The sequence below is a fragment of the Aquarana catesbeiana genome, linkage group LG08 (assembly GCF_042186555.1).
Source record: "Aquarana catesbeiana isolate 2022-GZ linkage group LG08, ASM4218655v1, whole genome shotgun sequence".
Classification (NCBI taxonomy): Eukaryota; Metazoa; Chordata; class Amphibia; order Anura; family Ranidae; genus Aquarana; species Aquarana catesbeiana.
The window spans coordinates 103246904-103267258 of NC_133331.1; the positions used below are offsets into that span (position 1 = coordinate 103246904).

Consider the following 20355-nt stretch of genomic DNA (forward strand, 5'->3'; position numbering starts at 1 on the left):
ATTGAAGTCGCCGTGCAAAGTCGCGTTAAAGTCGTGTTGCCCCTGTGTGAATCGAGCCTTAGAGCCCATTCACACAGGGGCAACACGACTTCCAGCACGACTTTGGGAAGCAACTTGGACACGACTTGAGTATGAATCACAGCACGACTTGGGGCAACTCACAACACAACTTGAAGTCGCCTCCGGGACAGGGAACTTTACAAGTGGCCAATCAGAGCTTATCAACTGTGTGTGAGAAGGAGGAGGCTGGCTGTTTAGTGGAGGAAATTACTTTCTGTTTCCTTTCTGCTTCCTGTAAAGTTGCCTCAGTATGAACAGTGATCAGACTTGGAGGCAACTTCCATTGAAATCAATGGGTACAAGTTGCCTTCAAGTCGGATTGAAGTAGTACAGGAACCTTTTCTGAAGTCGGAGCGACTGCAGTAGTGTGCATTAAGACAAATCCATTCACTTACATTGATTTATTCATGTAGCGCGACTTGAGGCGACTAGAGGCGACTTGAAGTCGGATCAAAAGTTGCCCCTGTGTGAATGGGCTCTTAGGTTGCAATACATTTTTTTGTTTTTGGGTTTAGATATCCTTAACTTTAAACTTTCAACATTTAATCTAATCTTAAAACGCAGGAACACCCGTTAATGCACGTCAGTGCATGAAACACATGCAAAAAAATGTGTGTGTTCTAAATGCAAGAACTACATATGGATCTTTCCTTACTGTATTATACAACTACCAGACTGGTATCTATAGATGTGACAAAAAATTCCAACCCAGTCAGTCATGTATGCTTTTCTTCATCTAGAGTTTATAATATTTGATTAGGTAAGTTTTCGATTAATCTGTAATGTATTCATAAAGTTTACATTATGCCAACTAGGTTATTGATCATTTGTGAAAGCAAATAATTTAAGAGGTTTAAAAAATACAAGAATATGGTCATATTACTTTTTTATGGTTTTGTTTCACCAGAGGAGACTGAAGATGACAAGAAATTTGGGATGTGTCCCGAAAATTATCTCAGAACACACCCAGAGTTTAAAGAAAAAATGCACAATAAATTCCTCAAAAAACACAAGCAGCACCAACATGATGGCCAGTGTAATGGCACAGATTGTTCTGAAAAGCACAAAGAAAAATATCAAAAGCATTTTCACAAATTTTCTGCCAAGGCTGACTGTAGCGTGGATGGAGACTGTTCTGATCAAATGAGGTGCTGCAGGACCATATGTGGGAAGAAGTGCATGAAACCAGTGTTCAGTAAGTATTTAGTAGAAATTAATATAACAAATGTGGCTAAAAATGGCTTTTCTAAAAGGCTGTATTCAAAAATCGCAGTTCTGGATTTGGGAGTAGATCACACAGTAACAACAAAACCAGCTGATGTGACTGTCCTCTCCCACAGGAAGTGTAAACCAGTACAGGCCAAAAATGCATACTATTAATCTTAGTATGCTGTAGTAGAGGTCCGTTTATTTGATGGTACTACTGTATTTGATGTATTTGATGTACTGTAGAGCAGGTGGCCTTACCAATCATTATAGCCTGTCCCCAACCCTATCCCCTCAATATACAGGACTGGCTCGAGAAAATAAGCCCCATGTGGTTTGTCATCATTTTGTCACAGAAGATTTGTGGTAACTACTGAAATAAAAAATACCAGGGTGTGAAGCATTAAAGTAGAACTATAGGCAAAACTTTTTTTAAATTTTGGATAGAGTCAGATTTTTTTTTCCCGTTATGTATGTCCCGTTGCAGAGATTTCCCTTCACTTCCTGTCCCATAGCCAAACAGGAAGTGAGAGGAAATCCCTGCAAATTAAGGGAATTCTTTCGGGACCCCCAGGCCACCAGAACTAGTGCCCCCATTGGAAGATTTCTCCTCTTTTACTTTTCTGGGGACAACACAAAATTTTTGATTTTCTTTTACTTTTGCTTTCGGTGAACATGGTAAACAGGACAAATAGGGTGAATCTCCTTAACAGGTGTTCTAATTCCTCTCCACTCTATTCAAAACTTAACAAGTTTTTGCCTTTAGTTATACTTTAATATCACATGTGATGCAGCATCACCCTGAGTACCACATGTGATCCACTGGCACCGTACCTACTAAAAGCATCTACTTCAATCTGTCCCATCTCCTCTGCTTTGCCCTACATCAGTACAGTATGCCCTGTCTTTTGACATACAAGATAAAAATGTCCCATCTTACTATACTCCTCATAGGTTATTTTACAGCACAGCCCTCATAACCACAGATATCTATCAATGCACAATTTAAAGTGGTTCTAAAGGAAAAAGGAAAAAAACTGCATTAAAGCGGAGTTCTGCACCCCCCCCCCCCCCCCCACCAGCAATAAAATAAAAGTCAGCAGCTACACATACTCTGTAGCTGCTGACTTTAAATACTAGGCCACTTACCTGTCCTGGAATCCAGCGATTACCAGCAATGTCAGCCCCCCAGCCAATGTTTCCATCTTTCCGCTGCCATTCATAGTAAGGGAACCCGGCATTGAAGCCTTTTGACTTCACAGCCGGTTCCCTACTACACATGTGCATAGCGAGCTGCACTTTCCCAATGGCCCGGAGGGGGGGTGAGGGAGGGGCCAAACTTCCGTGAGATCTCGCCACGGAGAGATCTCTTGGAAATGGGGACAAGTACCTGTCAAAAGCAGGTACCCACTCCCCACTCTCCCTGAAAGATGGCAAATGTGGCACCAGAGGGGGGGAGGAGTCAGATAAGCGGAGCTTTTACTTTTGGGTTGAACTCCGCTTTAAGGCAAAAAACCTTTTAAAAGGTGGCTCCCCAGCCCCTCCAAATACTCAACTAAACCAGATTTTGGTCCAGCGCTGTGCACATCTGCAGCAGCTCTTCTCCACTCTCCTGCTCTCACAGACTTGGCTGAGAGATGTGGGAGCCATTGGCTCCTACTGCTGTCCTTCAAAACCTATGAGCAGAAAGCTGGGTGTGGAGCCGAGCCAGGCTGTGTGTCTGAATAGACACAAACAGCCCAGCTTGGGATCAAGCACGTACGAGTGCCCCCATGGAAAGCAGCTTCCTATGAGGCACTCGCAGTGGGGGAGGATCCAGAAGCACCGGTGGGAATCCAAGAAGGGGGTCATCCGCGCTGCTCAGTGCAAAACCATTGCACAGAGCAGGTAAGTATAACATTTCAAGCTTTACAATCACTTTAATTAACCTCATGAATTAATATAAAAGGAATTTCCTAGACCTTTAAGGACACCTTGCATTTAGGGATGTATTTATAAAAACATTTACATAGCAATTCACCCAGTGAAAGTGCATGTGCATTCGTTCTGTGTATATACTGTATGTATGTATATGGGATTTCTTTGTATTGTACTGTAACAGCCCTGGTTCTATGTAAAATATCTGCTGTTTTCTTCATTATAGGGTCATTTTATAAAACATTTGCAAAATGAATATCGTACATATTTGTGCAGGCTGCATGAATTTTGGCCGTAATTTATGTAATAGATGTATTTTTATAATTGTCAGCTTCATCTAGTGGTCAAAATCAATATAGTTTTCCTTAATACCTCATTTTGGCCACCAGATGGAGATGACTATCATAAAAATTAATCTATTTCAGAAATGACCACCAAAATTCAAGCAACCTGCACAAATATGTGTGATATTCATCCTACAAATGTTTTATAAATAGACCCATATGTGATGCTACGTTAAAGGAGAATAATCACACAATGCAAATATTAAATAGTAACTCCACTTTTGCTGAGAAAGAAGCATTCACCTCTGGGTGAACAATGTGCAAGGCTTTTAACTAATTTTGTTGCAGATTCCTACCTGTTTTGGCTCTGAAGAAAAAGTTGTTTTTTTGTATATGTACAGTGTAAATGTAAGCAACTTTTTTGATTATTGATCAGCTATTGCATTTGCATGGTTCTAAATAAGAAAGTGGCAGGGTCTGCATTCCTTTAGAAGTGATTAATCCTTTGGGAGTATCTCACCAAAACTGAATTTTTAATACAGAGGATGCCCAAAATCTGATTTGTATCCTAGTGCAGACTTGTTGGAAAAAAAGTGAGCCATTCACACATTTCTGGGGGCATTCCCTACCCCAACTGTGTACAGAGTGCCTCCAGGTTGCCATATTGCCTTGAATTTTACAGAAAATTACAGGAAAGGTTATTTTTAAAAACATTCAATATGGCCTGTGTAGCAATTGTATATGTGATAGTATTTATTTAGTTACTATGTTACTCTTACTATTTTTTCCCCACAAAGTGGAGTTACCATTTACCTAAAAAAATGATTTTGTTTGACATTTGACTTGGCAGATCAATGTAATAAATGCAATCAGATGGATGGTCACACCACATAGCTGTGGGCAAATGTTGTTGATTGCTGGTATTACATCTCTATCTATAGCTCTATACCATAGTCCCTGTTTGACAAAGTCCTAAATATTACAAATCCTCCTAGAATGGTAAAAGGGCAGTTCCCTGTAAATCTTAACCAACTGCTGCCAATCAGCTACTGGGTGAATGAAGACTGCTGCATGCATCTGCTACCACTTTCTTCTAAACCAATAATCAAGAGAGGTTACAGAATTCCTTCAGAAGCTGTAAAAATCAACACAAAATATGTTCTTTCATAATAGCTTGTTACAGTGTTCCTGTTGTCAAAGTACATTTTATTTGTATTCTGATACAAGAAATGGACTTGTTTCTTTGAATTTTTCAGCTGAAGAAGATTATAAGAAGTCAATGTTTGGAGATAAGTATGAGAACAAGCAGAAACGAGATCTAGAAACGCAAGAAGAAAAACCTGGCAGCCCTCCTGGAGAGGAACTGGATCATGATCACAGCAAATGTAAACATGGCAAATGCCATAAGAAACGTCAGGGCCATAATAGGGACAACGAAGAAGAATCTGAGGAAGGAGATGAACATGGCAGGGGCCATGGGAAAGGAAGTGAACATGGCAAAGGACCAAAGCATGGTAAGGGTTGCAACAAAGGAAAAGAACATGGCAAGGGCAAAGGGAAAGGGTTACAAGAGGGCAAAGGACGTAAGCATGGCAAGTGCCATGGAAAAGGACGTAAGCATGGCAAGGGTCATGGTAAAGGACTAGAGAATGATGATGACGACTCAGAAAGCCATGAAAATAAAGGTGAGGTTGAAGAGGGCGCTGAAACCGTAAGAGAAAAACGGCTTGCTAAATTTGGATCAGATGAACAAAACAATGGAAATGAACACAGACCAACAAATGCAGAGGGAAAAGGAAACTGTAAAGGCAAAAAAAAGGGCAAAGGGAAAAAGAATAAAAGAGGGAAAGGCAAAGGAAGAGGCAGAGGAGAAGGAAAAGGAAAAAAAGAAGATGAAGAGTAATATTAATCTGAGGAATAATATTTGTCCTAAAGATATGTAGCACAGGCCACAACTTAGTTATATGTAGAAAAAAATGCAAGCATTAAAATTTTGAAAGCATCAATGTTTGTCCTTTTATTGCTTATTATATAACCACCTGTCATATCATAGTAAATGTTTAATAACACGTTCAGCATTGCTAAATTGTATACATGCCATATCTGTTTCTTATAGATTAGTTTGCATTATAAGTGAAACTAAACTCCAGACTTCATTAAACAACACAACCAAAGAGCAGCAGCAGTGTGAATCAGAAGGATGGCTAAACAGAGTTATGGATATTTAGGCAGGTAAAAAGAGTTCCTGTTGGTTTACTTTTAGATGCAACAGTACTTGCACAATGAAGATCACAGTCCATGTTATAACTCCGGACTGCTAATTTTTGATGAGAAGAGGCTCACTGGTGGAACTGTATATAATAATAAATATAATAATAATAATAGGCTTGCATAGGTCCAGTTTGCAACTTTTTCTTCAAGAAGCTGCATCCAATATCAAGCAGAAACTAATAGACATTGCCTTTGCATGTTTATTGCTTGAAGTTCTCTTTTGAACAATTTACCCATATTAAACGGACTGTAAAATACCTGCTATTCAAACCATTTTGTAGTTTAGAGTTATTAAAATGACCTTTCCATTACATACAACAGCCACTATAATAAACAATTATTTTGAGAAAAATAATTTAAAGAGGTACTAAACCCAAAGCAAAAATGTAATATAATACGGCTTTTACCAATCCTTATATTTGGTGGCTGCATTCATTTTCTTTGTTAGGGTTTTTTTTCCTTTATTTTCACCTGGTGATCCTACCAGTAACACACTTTCATGTCTTAGGGTGTCTGGAGGGTGGATGGAAGTCCACTGGAGACATCTTTTTGACAGCAACATTGTCTGTCTAGAGGGTAGTGTTAGATGCACTAGCAGATTTGGATGGACTTAACAAATTAAAGTCAAATTCTATTTAACACTTTTAAAGCAGCTATTGCAATCATTTTGTTTCCTTTTTGGAAGTTTTTTTCATGCTTTAGGAAATTTCTACATAAATAAATAAACGTTTACCATTGTAAGCACCCAATTAATGTTAGATGGTTTGTCTCAACCTTCTAAGGCTCGGTTCACACATGGGCGGCACGACTTGCAGGTCGCCTCAGCGAGGCGACCTGCAAACGACTGCCGGGGCGACTTGCGAGACGACTTCTGCATAGAAGTCTATGCAAGTCGCCCCAAGTCGCCCCCAAAGTAATACAGGAACCTTTTTCTAAGTCGGAGCGACTTGCGTCGCTCCAATTAGAACGGTTCCATAGCACAGAACGGGAGGCGACTTGTCAGGCGACTAGGTCGCCTGACAAGTCGCCCCAGTGTGAACCGAGCCTTACTGCCACTTTGTCTGGAGGGTTTGGTCTCTTAAAAGAGGTTGAAAAAAATAAATAACAGATTTACTGGCTAGATCACCAGGTGAAAATAAAGAAAAAAAGAAAACTAATACAAAGTGGCACATAATTGTGAAGTGGAAGGAAAATGATAAATGGTTTTCATTTTTTTTTACAAATAAATATGTGAAAAGTGTGGCTGACATTTGTATTCAGCCCCCCTGAGTCAATACCTTGTAGAACCACCTTTCGCTGCAATTACAAATACAACTGCAAGTCTTTTTGGATATGTCTCTACCAACTTTGCACATCTAGAAAGTGAAATGTTTGCCCATTCTTCTTTACAAAATAGCTCAAGCTCTGTCAGATTGGATCAGTCTATGAACAGCAATTTTAAAGTCTTGCCACAGACTCTCAATTGGATTTAGGTCTAGACTTTGACTGGGCCATTCTAACACATGAATATTCTTTGATCTAAACCATTCCATTGGAGTTCTGGTTGTATGTTTAGGGTCCTTGTCCTGCTGGAAGGTGAACCTTTGCCCCATTCTCAATTCTTTTGCAGACTCTAACAGGTTTTCTTCTAAGATTGCCCTGTATTTGGACCATCCATCTTCCCATTAACTCTGACCAGCTTCCCTGTCCCTGCTGGTGTGTTCAGTGTGATGTGCAGCATTAGTTTTCTGCCACACATAGCGCTTTGCTTTTAGGCCAAAAAGTTCAATTTTGGTCCCATCTGACAAGAGCACCTTCTTCCACATGTTTGCTGCGTCCCCCATATGGCTTCTTGAAAATGCAAATGGGACTTCTTATGGCTTTCTTTCACCAATGGCTTTCTTCTTGTCACTCTTCCATAAAGGACAGATCTGTAGAGTGCACGACTAATAGTTGTCCTGTGGACAGATTCTCCCACCTGAGCTGTGGATCTCTGCAGCTCCTCCAGAGTTACCATGGGCCTCTTGGCTGCTTCTCTGATTAATGTTCTCCTTGCCCGGCTTGTCAGTTTAGGTGGACAACCATGTCTTGGTAGGTTTGCAGTTGTACCATACTCTTTCCATTTTCAAGATGGATTGAACAGTGCTCCATGAGATGTTCAAAGCTTGGGATATTTTTTTAACTCTGCTTTAAACTTCTCCACAACTTTGGTGTGTTCCTTGGCCTTCATGATGCTATTTGTTCACTAAGGTTCTCTAACAAACCTCTGATGGCTTCACAGAACAGCTGTATTTATACTGAGATTAAATTACACACAGGTGGACTCTGTTTACTAATTAGGTGACTTCTGAAGGCAATTGTTCCACTAGATTTTAGTTAGGGGTATCAGAGTAAAGGGGACTGAATACAAATGCACACCACACTTTTTCAGGTATTTATTTGTAAAAAATTTGGAAAACCATTTATCATTTTCCTTCCACTTCAAAATTATGTGCCACTTTGTGTGGTCTATCACACAAAATTTAAATAAAATACATTTACATTTTTGGTTGTAACATGACAAAATGTGGAAAATTTCAAGGGGTATGAATACGTTTTCAAGGCACTGTAATGCCCTGTACACACGATCGGACATTGATTGGACATTCCGACAACAAAATCCATGGACTTTTTCAGACGGATGTTGGCTCAAACTTGTCTTGCATACACATGGTCACACAAAGTTGTCGGAAAATCCGATCGATCTGAACGCGGTGACGTAAAACACGCACGTCGGGACTATAAACGGGGCAGTAGCCAATAGCTTTCATCTCTTAATTAATTCTGAGCATGCGTGGCACTTTGTGCGTCGGATTTGTGTACACGCGATCGGAATTTAACCGATCGGATTTTGTTGTCGGAAAATTTTATAGCCTGTTCTCAAACTTTGTGTGTCGGAAACTCCGATGGAAAAAGTCCGATGGGGCCCACGCATGAACGGAATTTCTGACAACACAATCCGATCGCACTTTTTCCATCGGAAAATCCGACCGTGTGTACAGGGCATAAGAGTCATGACTGGTGTATAGCTGATTTTCGTGTGCTCCCCTTAACCAAAACCCATTCCACTACTTGCCTTACCTTACTTATTAAAATGATCACCACACACCTTCTTTATTAACAAATAACAATTTTTATAAAAATAAACTCAATTTAAATATATATAACCATATATATAAATGTATATATAAAACAGAACTATATATATATAACACTTATAATAAACCCCAACTTTTTTAAACTCCTGCTCTGTCTGAGGTTCGTGAAGGAAGGTATATCTACCGCATCGGCTGCACCACCACCACCACAGTATCCTTGGTCTTTAGCCATGATCCTACTAGCACAGGGACGCACCATTGCCACCTTCATACCACTGCAGCCCGATGACCGGTAGCCCATTATTTTCAGCTAGGGAGGGTACCATACCAAGATAGGTCCAACCCTCCCCACACCATATCCTGTTTACCTTCCACCATTCCAACCTACATGAACCAGAAACTCATGCCACAGACTCCCACCGGTGACCACCTCACACGTGGGAGGCCCGCCACAGCCGACAGGCCTGCTGCAGCCCATCCTGGAGCCCCAGGAACCACATGGCAATCCCGACGGCTGACAAATGTACCCCATCGGCCCTTAATTACAGACCGATGTCCTGTTCCAACTCAAAATGGCGGACCACCAATCCACCATTGCGAACCACAAATTTGGCCACAGCCTTGTTAACCTATATCCTGGTCTTGTTGATTCGCTCAACAGACCGGGCACCCCTCCAAGTTGCCCTGCCAATCATATCTGACCACACCACCACTGTCTCCGGAAATGCTAACCTTAAACGTAAGAAATCCTATTTTACATCCCAAATAAGATCCCTCGAGGCCCTGATACTCAAATCATTACCCACTATGTGCATAAACAGCACATCCGGGGGCCTATCCAGCCTTGCGTACCGCTGCACTTCAGGAGGGATGCGGGCCCACAGCATGCCCGGAATCCCAATCCACCGCACCGAAGCTTCCTCCCTTGGGAAACCCAACTGCCTTCCTTCCCGTCTGACCAAGGCCTTTCTTGCTCCCCAACAGACATATGAGTGCCCCATGATCCATATCAGGCACACCGGGCCTGAAAGACAGAAAGACACAAAGGGAAACAGACACACACACCAATCTTCATTCATACCACCCCATTATTACCATACCACACCACATAAAGACATTACAAACAACACCAGACAAAACCCGTCTATCCGGGCTCCACCCAAAGACCCTTCCCCACAACCCTTCAAAGTAAATGAGGGTGAACATAGAGTCGGAATCGTTGAGATTCCCAGCGACCAATCCGTTGCAAGATCTGGTCACTGACACCCCACCTTGCCGCCTCCGTAGCCACCCCAATCCTAAATGAATGAGATGAGTAGTCGCAAGGGCAGAAACCCCCTGCCACTAAACACTTCCTGAACACGGACACAAATTGATATTGCGACAACTGCGAACCATTGTCATGTACCAGAAGATAAACCCCACTGGAAGGCCGTATTCCTAGCCACTCCTGGATAACCCTTACCAGGCATAACTCCAGCCCAGTCACTGCACCCAACACCACCTTAGCCCCTTTACCCAACTGATCAGTTTTTGATCTAGGGATGACCAACGTAATTGAATCGTTCGCTACTGATACATCCGACAGTGCCAGACCCCCAACCACCGACTTCGAGGGGCTCACCAATTCATCCACCCTCAAGGCCCCAAAAAAGGCCAACACAAAAGCTGTCCTGAACAGCTGTGCTTCAAATGAAGAAAAACAAACCAGGGGCAGTTAACATCCCCCACGACACTGGCCTCCTTGAATCCGGCTTACTTCGCCCCTGTCTGTAACCCCTCAAAGCCTTCCGCACTATAAACGCCTTCGTGACATCCTCCACCCCATTCAGCTGGAACATGAACGCAAGGCCCGACATCTTCCTATTAACCTCGGCAACCGACACCCCTTCTTCGCAATTCTTACCCAGCAAATACAAAAGTACCTGAAGCCTTTCCTCTTTGTTGGAACAACCGCCGACATCACTCACCAACTCCAGCCATTCCTGCCATACCTGCTCATACCCTCGCCACGTAGCATCTGCTACCGAGCGACGCACCAAAGCCATCACGGTATCAAGTTCCCACATGTGCCTGGGGCACGGGACTCCCAGCTGCTCCGCTCCCTGCGTCAATTGACGGAACCCCTCCCACTGTAAACGAGAAAGTGCATCAGCCACCTCATTCTCCACCCAAGGGATGTGTACAGCAGACACACAAATATTCAATTACAAACATATTAACACCAGATGTCGCAGCAGGCGCACCACTGGCAAAGAAGAAGCCGACAGGGAATTGATGGCCTGTACCACACCTAAGTTATCGCAATGAAAACAAACCCTCCGGTTGGTGAATTCCGTGCCCCACAGTTCCACCGCAAGCACTATTGGAAACAACTCCAACAGCATGAGGTTACGCACTAGCGCCGACCCCACTAACTCCACCGGCCACCGGTCCGCGCATCATTTCCCATTGAAATAAGCAGCATAGCCTACCGACCCCGCCGCATCCGTGAACAACTCCAGCTCAGCCGCCTGAACCGTCATCCCCAACCAAAAAGACCTACCATTATACTGCTCTAAGAAGGAATTCCAAACCTGCAGATCCGCCCGATGCTCTTGACTTAACCGAATGAAATGATGTTGCGCCTTGACTCCCGCAGTCGCGGCTGCCAGGCGCCTACAAAAAGACCCTCCCCATTGCCATAATTTTACACGCAAAGTTCAGTTTTCCCAGTAAGGACTGCAGCTCCTTCAGCTGAACCTTATAACGCCTAGCCACCGCAGCTACTGTCGATCGAAGATCCTCCAGCTTATCACTAGGTAACCTGCACTCCATCAGTGTAGTATCAATTATGATACCCAAAAACTTCAGGACTGTAGTTGGGCCCTCCGTTTTTTCTCTAGCCAGGGAAACCCCAAAAACCTGAAAGACATGTTGCAACGTGGCCAACAAAATGGAACGGATGAGGGCAGACGTGCTTTTCAGAATTCTATGCAGTTGGATTGCACCCCTGCCCAATCACATCTACCCACAACACTTATTCACTTTATAATAATTAATATACCGATTGGTAGAAGACCTGTACACTTTTTATAGATTTATATGCACTTTTCAGGAATATGTACACTGGGATTTTATTTATCTTTTACCTTGTATGCTTAAATAGAATTAACCTTATCATTTCACATTTAAACATCCTGTGCCATATAGGGTAGCGCCATTTCCCCACTCTCCTGTACAAACAAAATGGAACAAGCCCGCTCTCTTGGCGGACCTATCACCAAGAAATCGTCCAGATAGTGCAAGACTGAACTAAGGCCGGACAAGTCCTTGATGACCCATTCAAGGAAGGTACTGAACAACTCAAAGTACGAGCAAGAGATAGCGCAACCCATAGGAAGGCACCTGTCCACGAAAAACTGACCCTCCCAGCAACAACCCAACAAACACACACTATCCGGATGAACCAGCAATAGGCGAAAAGCCGACTCAATGTCGGTCTTGGCCATGAGTGCCCCTCTCCCGAATTTCTGTACCCACCGTACTGCTTCGTCAAACGAAGCATAAGACACTGTACAGCGCGCCGGATCAATCGCATCGTTTACTGAACCGCCTTTTGGATGAGACAAATGGTGAATCAGGCGGAATTGATTCGGCTCCCTCTTGGGCACCACGCCCGGCGGGGAAACCGCCAAGTCCTCCACCGAAGGCCCCTCAAACGGGCCTGCCATCCTCCCCAATTCAACCTCCTTACGCAACTTACCTCCCATCACCTCCGGATGTTCGTACGCTGATCTAAGATTAGAAGAAACAGGGGGAACCCTATCCAACGTGCTTGGAATGGTGAAACCATCCCTAAAACCCATCCACAACGTCCGGGCCACCCCCCTGTTAGGGTACCTACTTAGATCTTAGATACGGCGCCATTTTTTCCACCCTCACCGGAGTCCTCCCTTTTTCCAGCGCCGGTTTCTTACATTATCGGAAGCACTTAGACCACGGGTGGGCACCTCCGCATCCCGAACACTCATGTCGGAAGCAGCAGGCTCCCCCGAACTTGCAGGTTCCCTCAATGAACTGCCAACAGAACCCCTTGCGCTTAACGGCCAATGGTGACGAGGTGTTGGCACCCCTGGCCCTGCTATGAAAGGGCGGCGGCACTGCCCTGGCTTGCGTCATGAGCTTCATCCACAGCTCAATATCTTTTTGATCCCACCGCAACTACGGCCGAAAAGCCTTCCGCTGCCGGAACTGCTCATCGTACCTAAGCCAGGTCACCCCCCCATAAACCCTTTGTCACTGATGGAATCCAGGTAACAGAACAGCCGTGAACAATTGTCCGGAGCCTTCTCCCCAATGACGCTTGCTAAAATGAGAAACGCCTGTGACCAATTCGCAAACATTCTAGGGATCAGCCAATAATGCCGTTTCTCCTCTTCTTCCTTTTTGCTTCCGTCCGGCTTAATCTTGTCCAGATTAAACTTTTCCAGCAAAAGGAGCGAGAAGATATCTACGTACTCCCCTTTCCAGATCTTCTCCCTAATAGGGATGAGCCGAACACCCCCCTGTTCGGTTCGCACCAGAACATGCGAACAGGAAAAAAGTTTGTTCGAACACGCGAACACCGTTAAAGTCTATGGGACACGAACATGAATAATCAAAAGTGCTAATTTTAAAGGCTTATATGCAAGTTATTGTCATAAAAAGTGTTTGGGGACCTGGGTCCTGACCCAGGGGACATGGATCAATGCAAAAAAAAGTTTTAAAAACGGCCGTTTTTTCAGGAGCAGTGATTTTAATAATGCTTAAAGTCAAACAATTAAAGTGTAATATCCCTTTAAATTTCGTAGCTGGGGGGTGTCTATAGTATGCCTGTAAAGGGGCGCATGTTTCCTGTGTTTAGAACAGTCTGACAGCAAAATGACATTTCGAAGGAAAAAACCCATTTAAAACTACTTGCGGCTATTGCATTGCCGACAATACACATAGAAGTTCATTGATAAAAACGGCATGGGAATTCCCCACAGGGGAACCCCGAACCAAAATTTAAAAAAAAAAATGACGTGGGAGTCCCCCTAAATTCCATACCAGGCCCTTCAGGTCTGATATGGATATTAAAGGGAACCCCGGCCAAAATTTAAAAAAAAATGATGTGGGGTTCCCCCTAAATTCCATACCAGACCCTTCAGGGTTGCTATATCCTAGAAATGCTCTGATACCACGCGATTTTACTTTGTTTCCTTCTTTTGTGATCACATTTTACCTATTGTATAGTGCCCCTGAGCACTTTTTAGCTTTTCAATAAAAGCTTTTTTTATGGATTCATGCCCTATGTGGAGATTTTTTTGTTCTTCCCTCCTTCCACCATGGGGACCTCGCTGAGCCTTAGTCTCTAACTGACGTTCCATCTGAGAGAGATACCGTGATTGGCTGTGGATCTACATACCACCATACAGTGACTGCCGTCCCGGATGAGACTCCCCGCTAAGAGTTCTTCAACCAGACATCCCTGGGGTCGTTGGATCCCACAAGCCCGTATGACACTCCACCGTACGGTGACTGTGTCCATCCCCTCTGGTAAGGGTATCTATTTCTATTGTTTGCTGTGTTGATTTGGATTTTTGGAAGATTGGGATGCAAGGTGTCTCCCCTACATACAGAGCTTGCTTCAGTTCCTATCCCATGCGTGGGTCTGATACTGTAGACACCTGCGAACCTCCAATTTCTGTGGACCTATATAGGATTCACTACACATTTATGGACTTTTTCTCCTTTATGTGTTTATTTGTTTAATTTCATCACACTTTTTACTTATTTGCCTAAAGTTTTGTAACTCAGCACTTATCACATAAGATGTCTAAGCACATTTTTTAGCGCTGCATGTGTTTCATATCATGGATTTTAAGAGGAAACCTGCGCCAAAAAAAAAAAAAAACGGCGTGGGGTCCCCCCAAAAATCCATACCAGACCCTTATCCGAGCACACAACCTGGCAGGCCGCAGGAAAAGAGGGGGGGACGAGAGTGCGCCCCCCCCCCTCCTGAACCATACCAGGCCACATGCCCTCAACATTGGGAGGGTGCTTTGGGGTAGCCCTCCAAAACACCTTGTCCCCATGTTGATGAGGACAAGGGCCTCATCCCCACAACCCTGGCCGGTGGTTGTGGGGGTCTGCAGGCGGGGGGCTTATCGGAATCTGGAAGCCCCCTTTAACAAGGGGACCCCCAGATCCCGCCCCCCCCGTGTGAAATGGTAAGGGGGTACTTATCCCTACCATGTCACTAAAAACTGTCAAAAATGTTAAAAATGACAAGAGACAGTTTTTTACAATTCCTTTATTTAAATGCTTCTTCTTTCTTCTATCTTCCTTCATCTTCTTCTTCTGGTTCTTCTGGCTCTTCTGGTTCTTCCTCCGGCGTTCTCGTCCAGCATCTCCTCCGCGGCGTCTTCTATCTTCTTCTCCTTGGGCCGCTCCGCACCCATGGCATGGGGGGAGGCTCCCGCTCTTCTCTTCATCTTCTTCATCTTCTTCTCTTCTTCTTTTCTTCTCTTCTTGTCTTCTTATCTTCTTCTCTTCTTCATTTTCTTCTCCGGGCCGCTCCGCACCCATGCTGGCATGGAGGGAGGCTCTCGCTGTGTGACGGCATCTCCTCGTCTGGCGGTTCTTAAATAATGGGGCGGGGCCACCTGGTGACCACGCCCCCCTCTGATGCACGGTGTCTTGACGGTACTTCCCTGTGACGTCACGGGGAATGCCACAGAGAAGTCCCGTGCGTCAGAGGGGGCGGGGTCACCGGGTGGCCCCGCCCCCCGTTATTTAAGAACCGTCAGACGAGGAGACGCCGTCACACAGCGGGAGCCTCCCTCCATGCCAGCATGGATGCGGAGTGGCCCGGAGAAGAAAATGAAGAAGAGAAGAAGAGAAGAAGAGAAGAAGGAAGAAGAGAAGAAGATGAAAAAGAAGATGAAGAGAAGAGCGGGAGCCTCCCCCCATGCCATGGGTGCGGAGCAGCCCGAGGAGAAGAAGATAGAAGACGCCGCGGAGGAGATGCTGGACGAGAATGCCGGAGGAAGAACCAGAAGAAAAAGGAAGAAGATGAAGGAAGATAGAAGAAAGAAGAAGCATTTAAACTGTCTTTTGTCATTTTTAACATTTTTGACAGTTTTTTAGTGAAATGATAGGAGTAAGTACCCCCTTACCATTTCACACAGGGGGGGCCGGGATCTGGGGGTCCCCTTGTTAAAGGGGGCTTCCAGATTCCGATAAGCCCCCCGGCCGCAGACCCCCGCAACCACCGGCCAGGGTTGTGGGGATGAGGCCCTTGTCCTCATCAACATGGGGACAAGGTGTTTTGGGGGGCTACCCCAAAGCACCCTCCCAATGTTGAGGGCATGTGGCCTGGTACGGTTCAGGAGGGGGGGGCGCACTCTCATCCCCCCCTCTTTTCCTGCGGCCTGCCAGGTTGCGTGCTCGGATAAGGGTCTGGTATAGATTTTTGGGGGGACCCCACGCCGTTTTTTTTTTTTTTTTGACGCGGGGTTCCCCTTAAAATCCATACCAGACCTGAAGGGTCTGGTGTGGAATTTAGGGGGAACCCCACGTCATTTTTTTTAAAATTTTGGCCGGGGTTCCCCTTAATATCCATACCAGACCTGAAGGGCCTGGTATGGAATTTAGGGGGACTCCCACGTAATTTTTTTTTTTTAATTTTGGTTCGGGGTTCCCCTGTGGGGAATTCCCACGCCATTTTTATCAATGAACTTCTATGTGTATTGTCGGCAATGCAATAGCCGCGAGTATGTTTAAATGGGTTTTTTCCTTCGAAATGTCATTTTGCTGTCAGACTGTTCTAAACACGGGAAACATGCGCCCCTTTACAGGCATACTATAGACACCCCCCAGGTACGAAATTTAAAGGGATATTACACTTTTATTGCTTGACTTTAAGCATTATTAAAATCACTGCTCCTGAAAAAACGGCCGTTTTTTAAAACTTTGTTTTGCATTGATCCATGTCCCCTGGGGCAGGACCCGGGTCCCCAAACACTTTTTATGACAATAACTTGCATATAAGCCTTTAAAATTAGCACTTTTGATTTCTCCCATAGACTTTTAAAGGGTGTTCCGCGGCATTCGAATTTGCCGCAAACACCCCAAATTGTTCGCTGTTCAGCGAACTTGCGAACAGCCAATGTTCGAGTCGAACATGAGTTCGACTCGAACTCGAAGCTCATCCCTAGTGAGTACCCATGGGGGATCAGTGGCTGCCTGTCTCCCCTACATGTTCATTTTTTCATCATTTTTTCTTTTTCTTTTTTATAGTGCATTTTTTGAACTTTACTCATTCTTTTACCACACTGTCCCTTTTCTTTTTAGATCCTGGTGCTATATCGCCCCTGAAGAGTGTTTGATACACAAAACGTGACAGGCTTACGACATGCACCAGACAATCATATACTTTTTATTAGGTCCATATACCTACAAGCTTTTATTGTTTATTTTGTGACCCTATGCTACTTCAATTAATATTTTTTCCAGTTCTTTTGCCCTGTACCACTTGGGGGCTGTTTACCATGCTCCCCAGGTATCGGTCAGGATGTGATTGTTATACGATTTGATATTATTATTTTTACTGGAACTCAAAGTGTGTCAATGTGTCACTATGTATCAATAAATGGTTTATGCAATTGTGACTGTCCCTTTGGTCTCATTTGCCCACCTCATTTAAAGTCCCAACCCTCCTGTTTTATGTTCTTTGAGGATTGCAGGAGATTGGGCAAAAAGCGTCAATAGGTTCTGGCAGAGACCTTCCTTGATGTTACCTCATTACAAAGTACTAAGAGTCCTCCTCTCAGTTCTCTCAGTTCGCACCAGAACTTTCGAACACCACGAAAGTTCGGACCCAAATAACGAACCCTATTAAAGTGAATTAGACCCAAACAACAAAAATCAAAACTGCCAATTTTGAAGGCTTATATGCAAGTAATTGGGCATACAATGGTTATAGGGGTCCGAGTCTTGCCCTGGGGGACATGTATCAATAAATAAAAGTTTGTGAAAAATGTAATTTTTAAATGAGCAGTGATTTTTTGATTTTTAAAATGAAAGCATTAAAATGAAAAAATCCTTCCAATATAGTGCCTGGGGGGTCCCCTTAGTCTACCTGTAAAGTGGCAGATCTGTACCGTGTCTAGAATCTGTTGCAGAAATAATTGCATTTATAAATCAAAAAAATTGACATTTTGCCTGTAAGCTGCCTTTATTTTGCTCAGCAACAGCTGGGGAGCCAGTGTGTATGATGAGGCCAAAACATAGTGCACTGGGAACAAGATTGGAGATTTTTTGAATACATTCTGGTGTCACTTTGACTTTGGATAGAAATAACGGGTGAGTAAAAATGGGTCTTTGGGTGTCTGTGGCGCCTTCCCACCGTAACCCTATAGAGGTATTCTTGATGAAAGCAAGAATTGGCCTTGCTGTAAAAAATTGCAATGATATGCACCTGTCAAACAGGTGCAGAAAAATTGGTCTTTGGGTGTCAGTGGCGCCTTCCCACCGTAACCCTATAGAGGTGCTCTTGATGAAGGCAATAAAAATTGCAATGATATGCACCTGTCAAACAGGTGCTGAAAAATTGGTCTTTGGGTGTTAATTGTGCCCATGAAACCTATACCAAAAACATTCTTCCAGATAAAATGATTGAGCACCCTCAAAGATAGGCAGCCTCGAAGTCCTGCAGAGATTCCACATTCCAAAAAGACTTATTCAGTGACATCAGCATCAGGGGCTTCATAGCTGGTAATCCAGGACTGATTAATTTTTATAAAAGTCAAACGGTCCGCGGAGTCTGTGGACAGACACGTTCTATGATCAGTAACTAAACCTCCTGCAGCACTGAATTCCCGTTCTGAAAGCACGCTGGATGCAGGGCAGCCCAACAACTCAATAGCATAATGGGCAAGTTATGGCCAGTGGTCTATTCTCATGACCCAGAAGGTCAGTGGATCGTCAGCTAGAAAGCTCTCTATCTCTGTTTTGGCCCCGAGGTACCATGTGATGCAGATGCTGCCGATGGGATGTGAAAGCTGACAGCCCTGGGCGGCGAGGACTAAAAAAATTCCAAAATGCCTCACTTAGGCGGACGCCTTGTCCAACGCTCTTCTCTTGACCAACAGGAGACTCAAAACTACGTTTTCCACTACACTGTAACCTACTGGAGTCAGGAAAAATGTTCAATAAAATCCTCTTTAACGTGTCCTCAAGAGATTTTTTCTTCTGCACTCTCTGTGGGGACGGGATGAGTTCTGAGACCTTCCCCTTATAACGGTGGTCAAGAAGGGTTGCCAACCAGTAATCATCCTTCTCCTTTATGCCACGTATTCTTGGATCCTTTTGCAGGCTTTGAAGAATGAGGTTGCCCATGCGCCTCAAGTTTTGCTGCAGCTTGAAAAGAAGACTCCTCGGGGTCACTCAGGATGACAGCATCTGGAACTTCCTCCTCCCAGCCACGTACTACTCCCAAGGGTCCTGTGGTTGGAAAGCCATCGCTTACAGATTGACGCATGTCTTCCTCTTCTTCAAAGCCTATGAAAGTGCCAGAATCCTCTTCCTCATCCTCCTCCCCTCTCCCCTCCTGTGTATTCTGTGACATAGGAATGATGGTGTCTGGATAAAGTGGGCCTTGAGAGGAAAGGAAGTCCTCCTCTTCCTCCTGCTGCTCTGCCTCCAGTGACCTGTCCATAATGCCACACAGTCTGCTCCAGCAGGAACACAACAGGGATTGTGTCACTGATGCATGCACTGTCACGACTCACCATCCTTGTGGCCTCCTCAAATGGTGACAATACAGTGCGTGCATCCTTAATGATCAGCCATTAGCATGGGGAAAAAAAGCAGAGGCGGCCTGAACCTGTCGTCGTGCTGTACTCGCACAGGTACTCATTGACGGCCCTCTGCTGCATGTATAGCCGTTGCAACATTGCCAAAGTCGAGTTCCGCCTGGTGGGCATGTCACAAATCAGGCGGTTTACGGGCAGGTGGAATTCCCGCTGAATTTCAGCCAACCGAGCATTGGCTGTGTATGACCGCCTGAAATGGCTACAGACTCTTCTGGCCAGCTTTAGCACATCTTGCAACCCTGGCTACGTATTTAGGAAACGCTGCACCACCAAATCGAGGACATGTGCCAGGCATGGCACATGTGTCAACTTTCCCTGTCTAAGGGCGGACAAGAGGTTTGAGCCATTATCGCACACCATCATTCCTGGCTCCAGCTGGCGTGGTGTGAACCACCTCTGGGCCTGTCTCTGCAGAGCTGCAAGAATCTCTGCTCCGGTGTGGTTCCAGTGTGGTTCCTGTCCCCTAAACACTCCAGCTGAAGCACTGCATGGCACCTTTCAGCCTGACTCATGGAATAGCCATTTGAACGCTTAGGGGGTACCTGATGTTCACAATTCTGCAGAGGAGGGCATGGAGGTGGAGAAGGAGGTAGAGCTCACAGGTCTGGCATCATCACCATC

General features: G+C 44.6%; 1 protein-coding gene across 2 annotated transcripts in view; it reads left to right on the forward strand.

Moving 5' to 3' along the window:
* Positions 1 to 5441, forward strand: part of LOC141105286 (uncharacterized) — a 53689-nt gene extending 48248 nt beyond the window's left edge. For both annotated transcript variants that reach the window (XM_073595169.1, XM_073595168.1), the window contains exons 4-5: positions 968 to 1255; positions 4724 to 5441. In XM_073595169.1, the coding sequence (XP_073451270.1) occupies positions 968 to 1255; positions 4724 to 5370 (935 nt within the window). In that variant the 3' untranslated portion in view covers positions 5371 to 5441. The remainder of the gene's footprint in view (positions 1 to 967; positions 1256 to 4723) is intronic.
* Positions 5442 to 20355: the final 14914 nt, after the last annotated feature.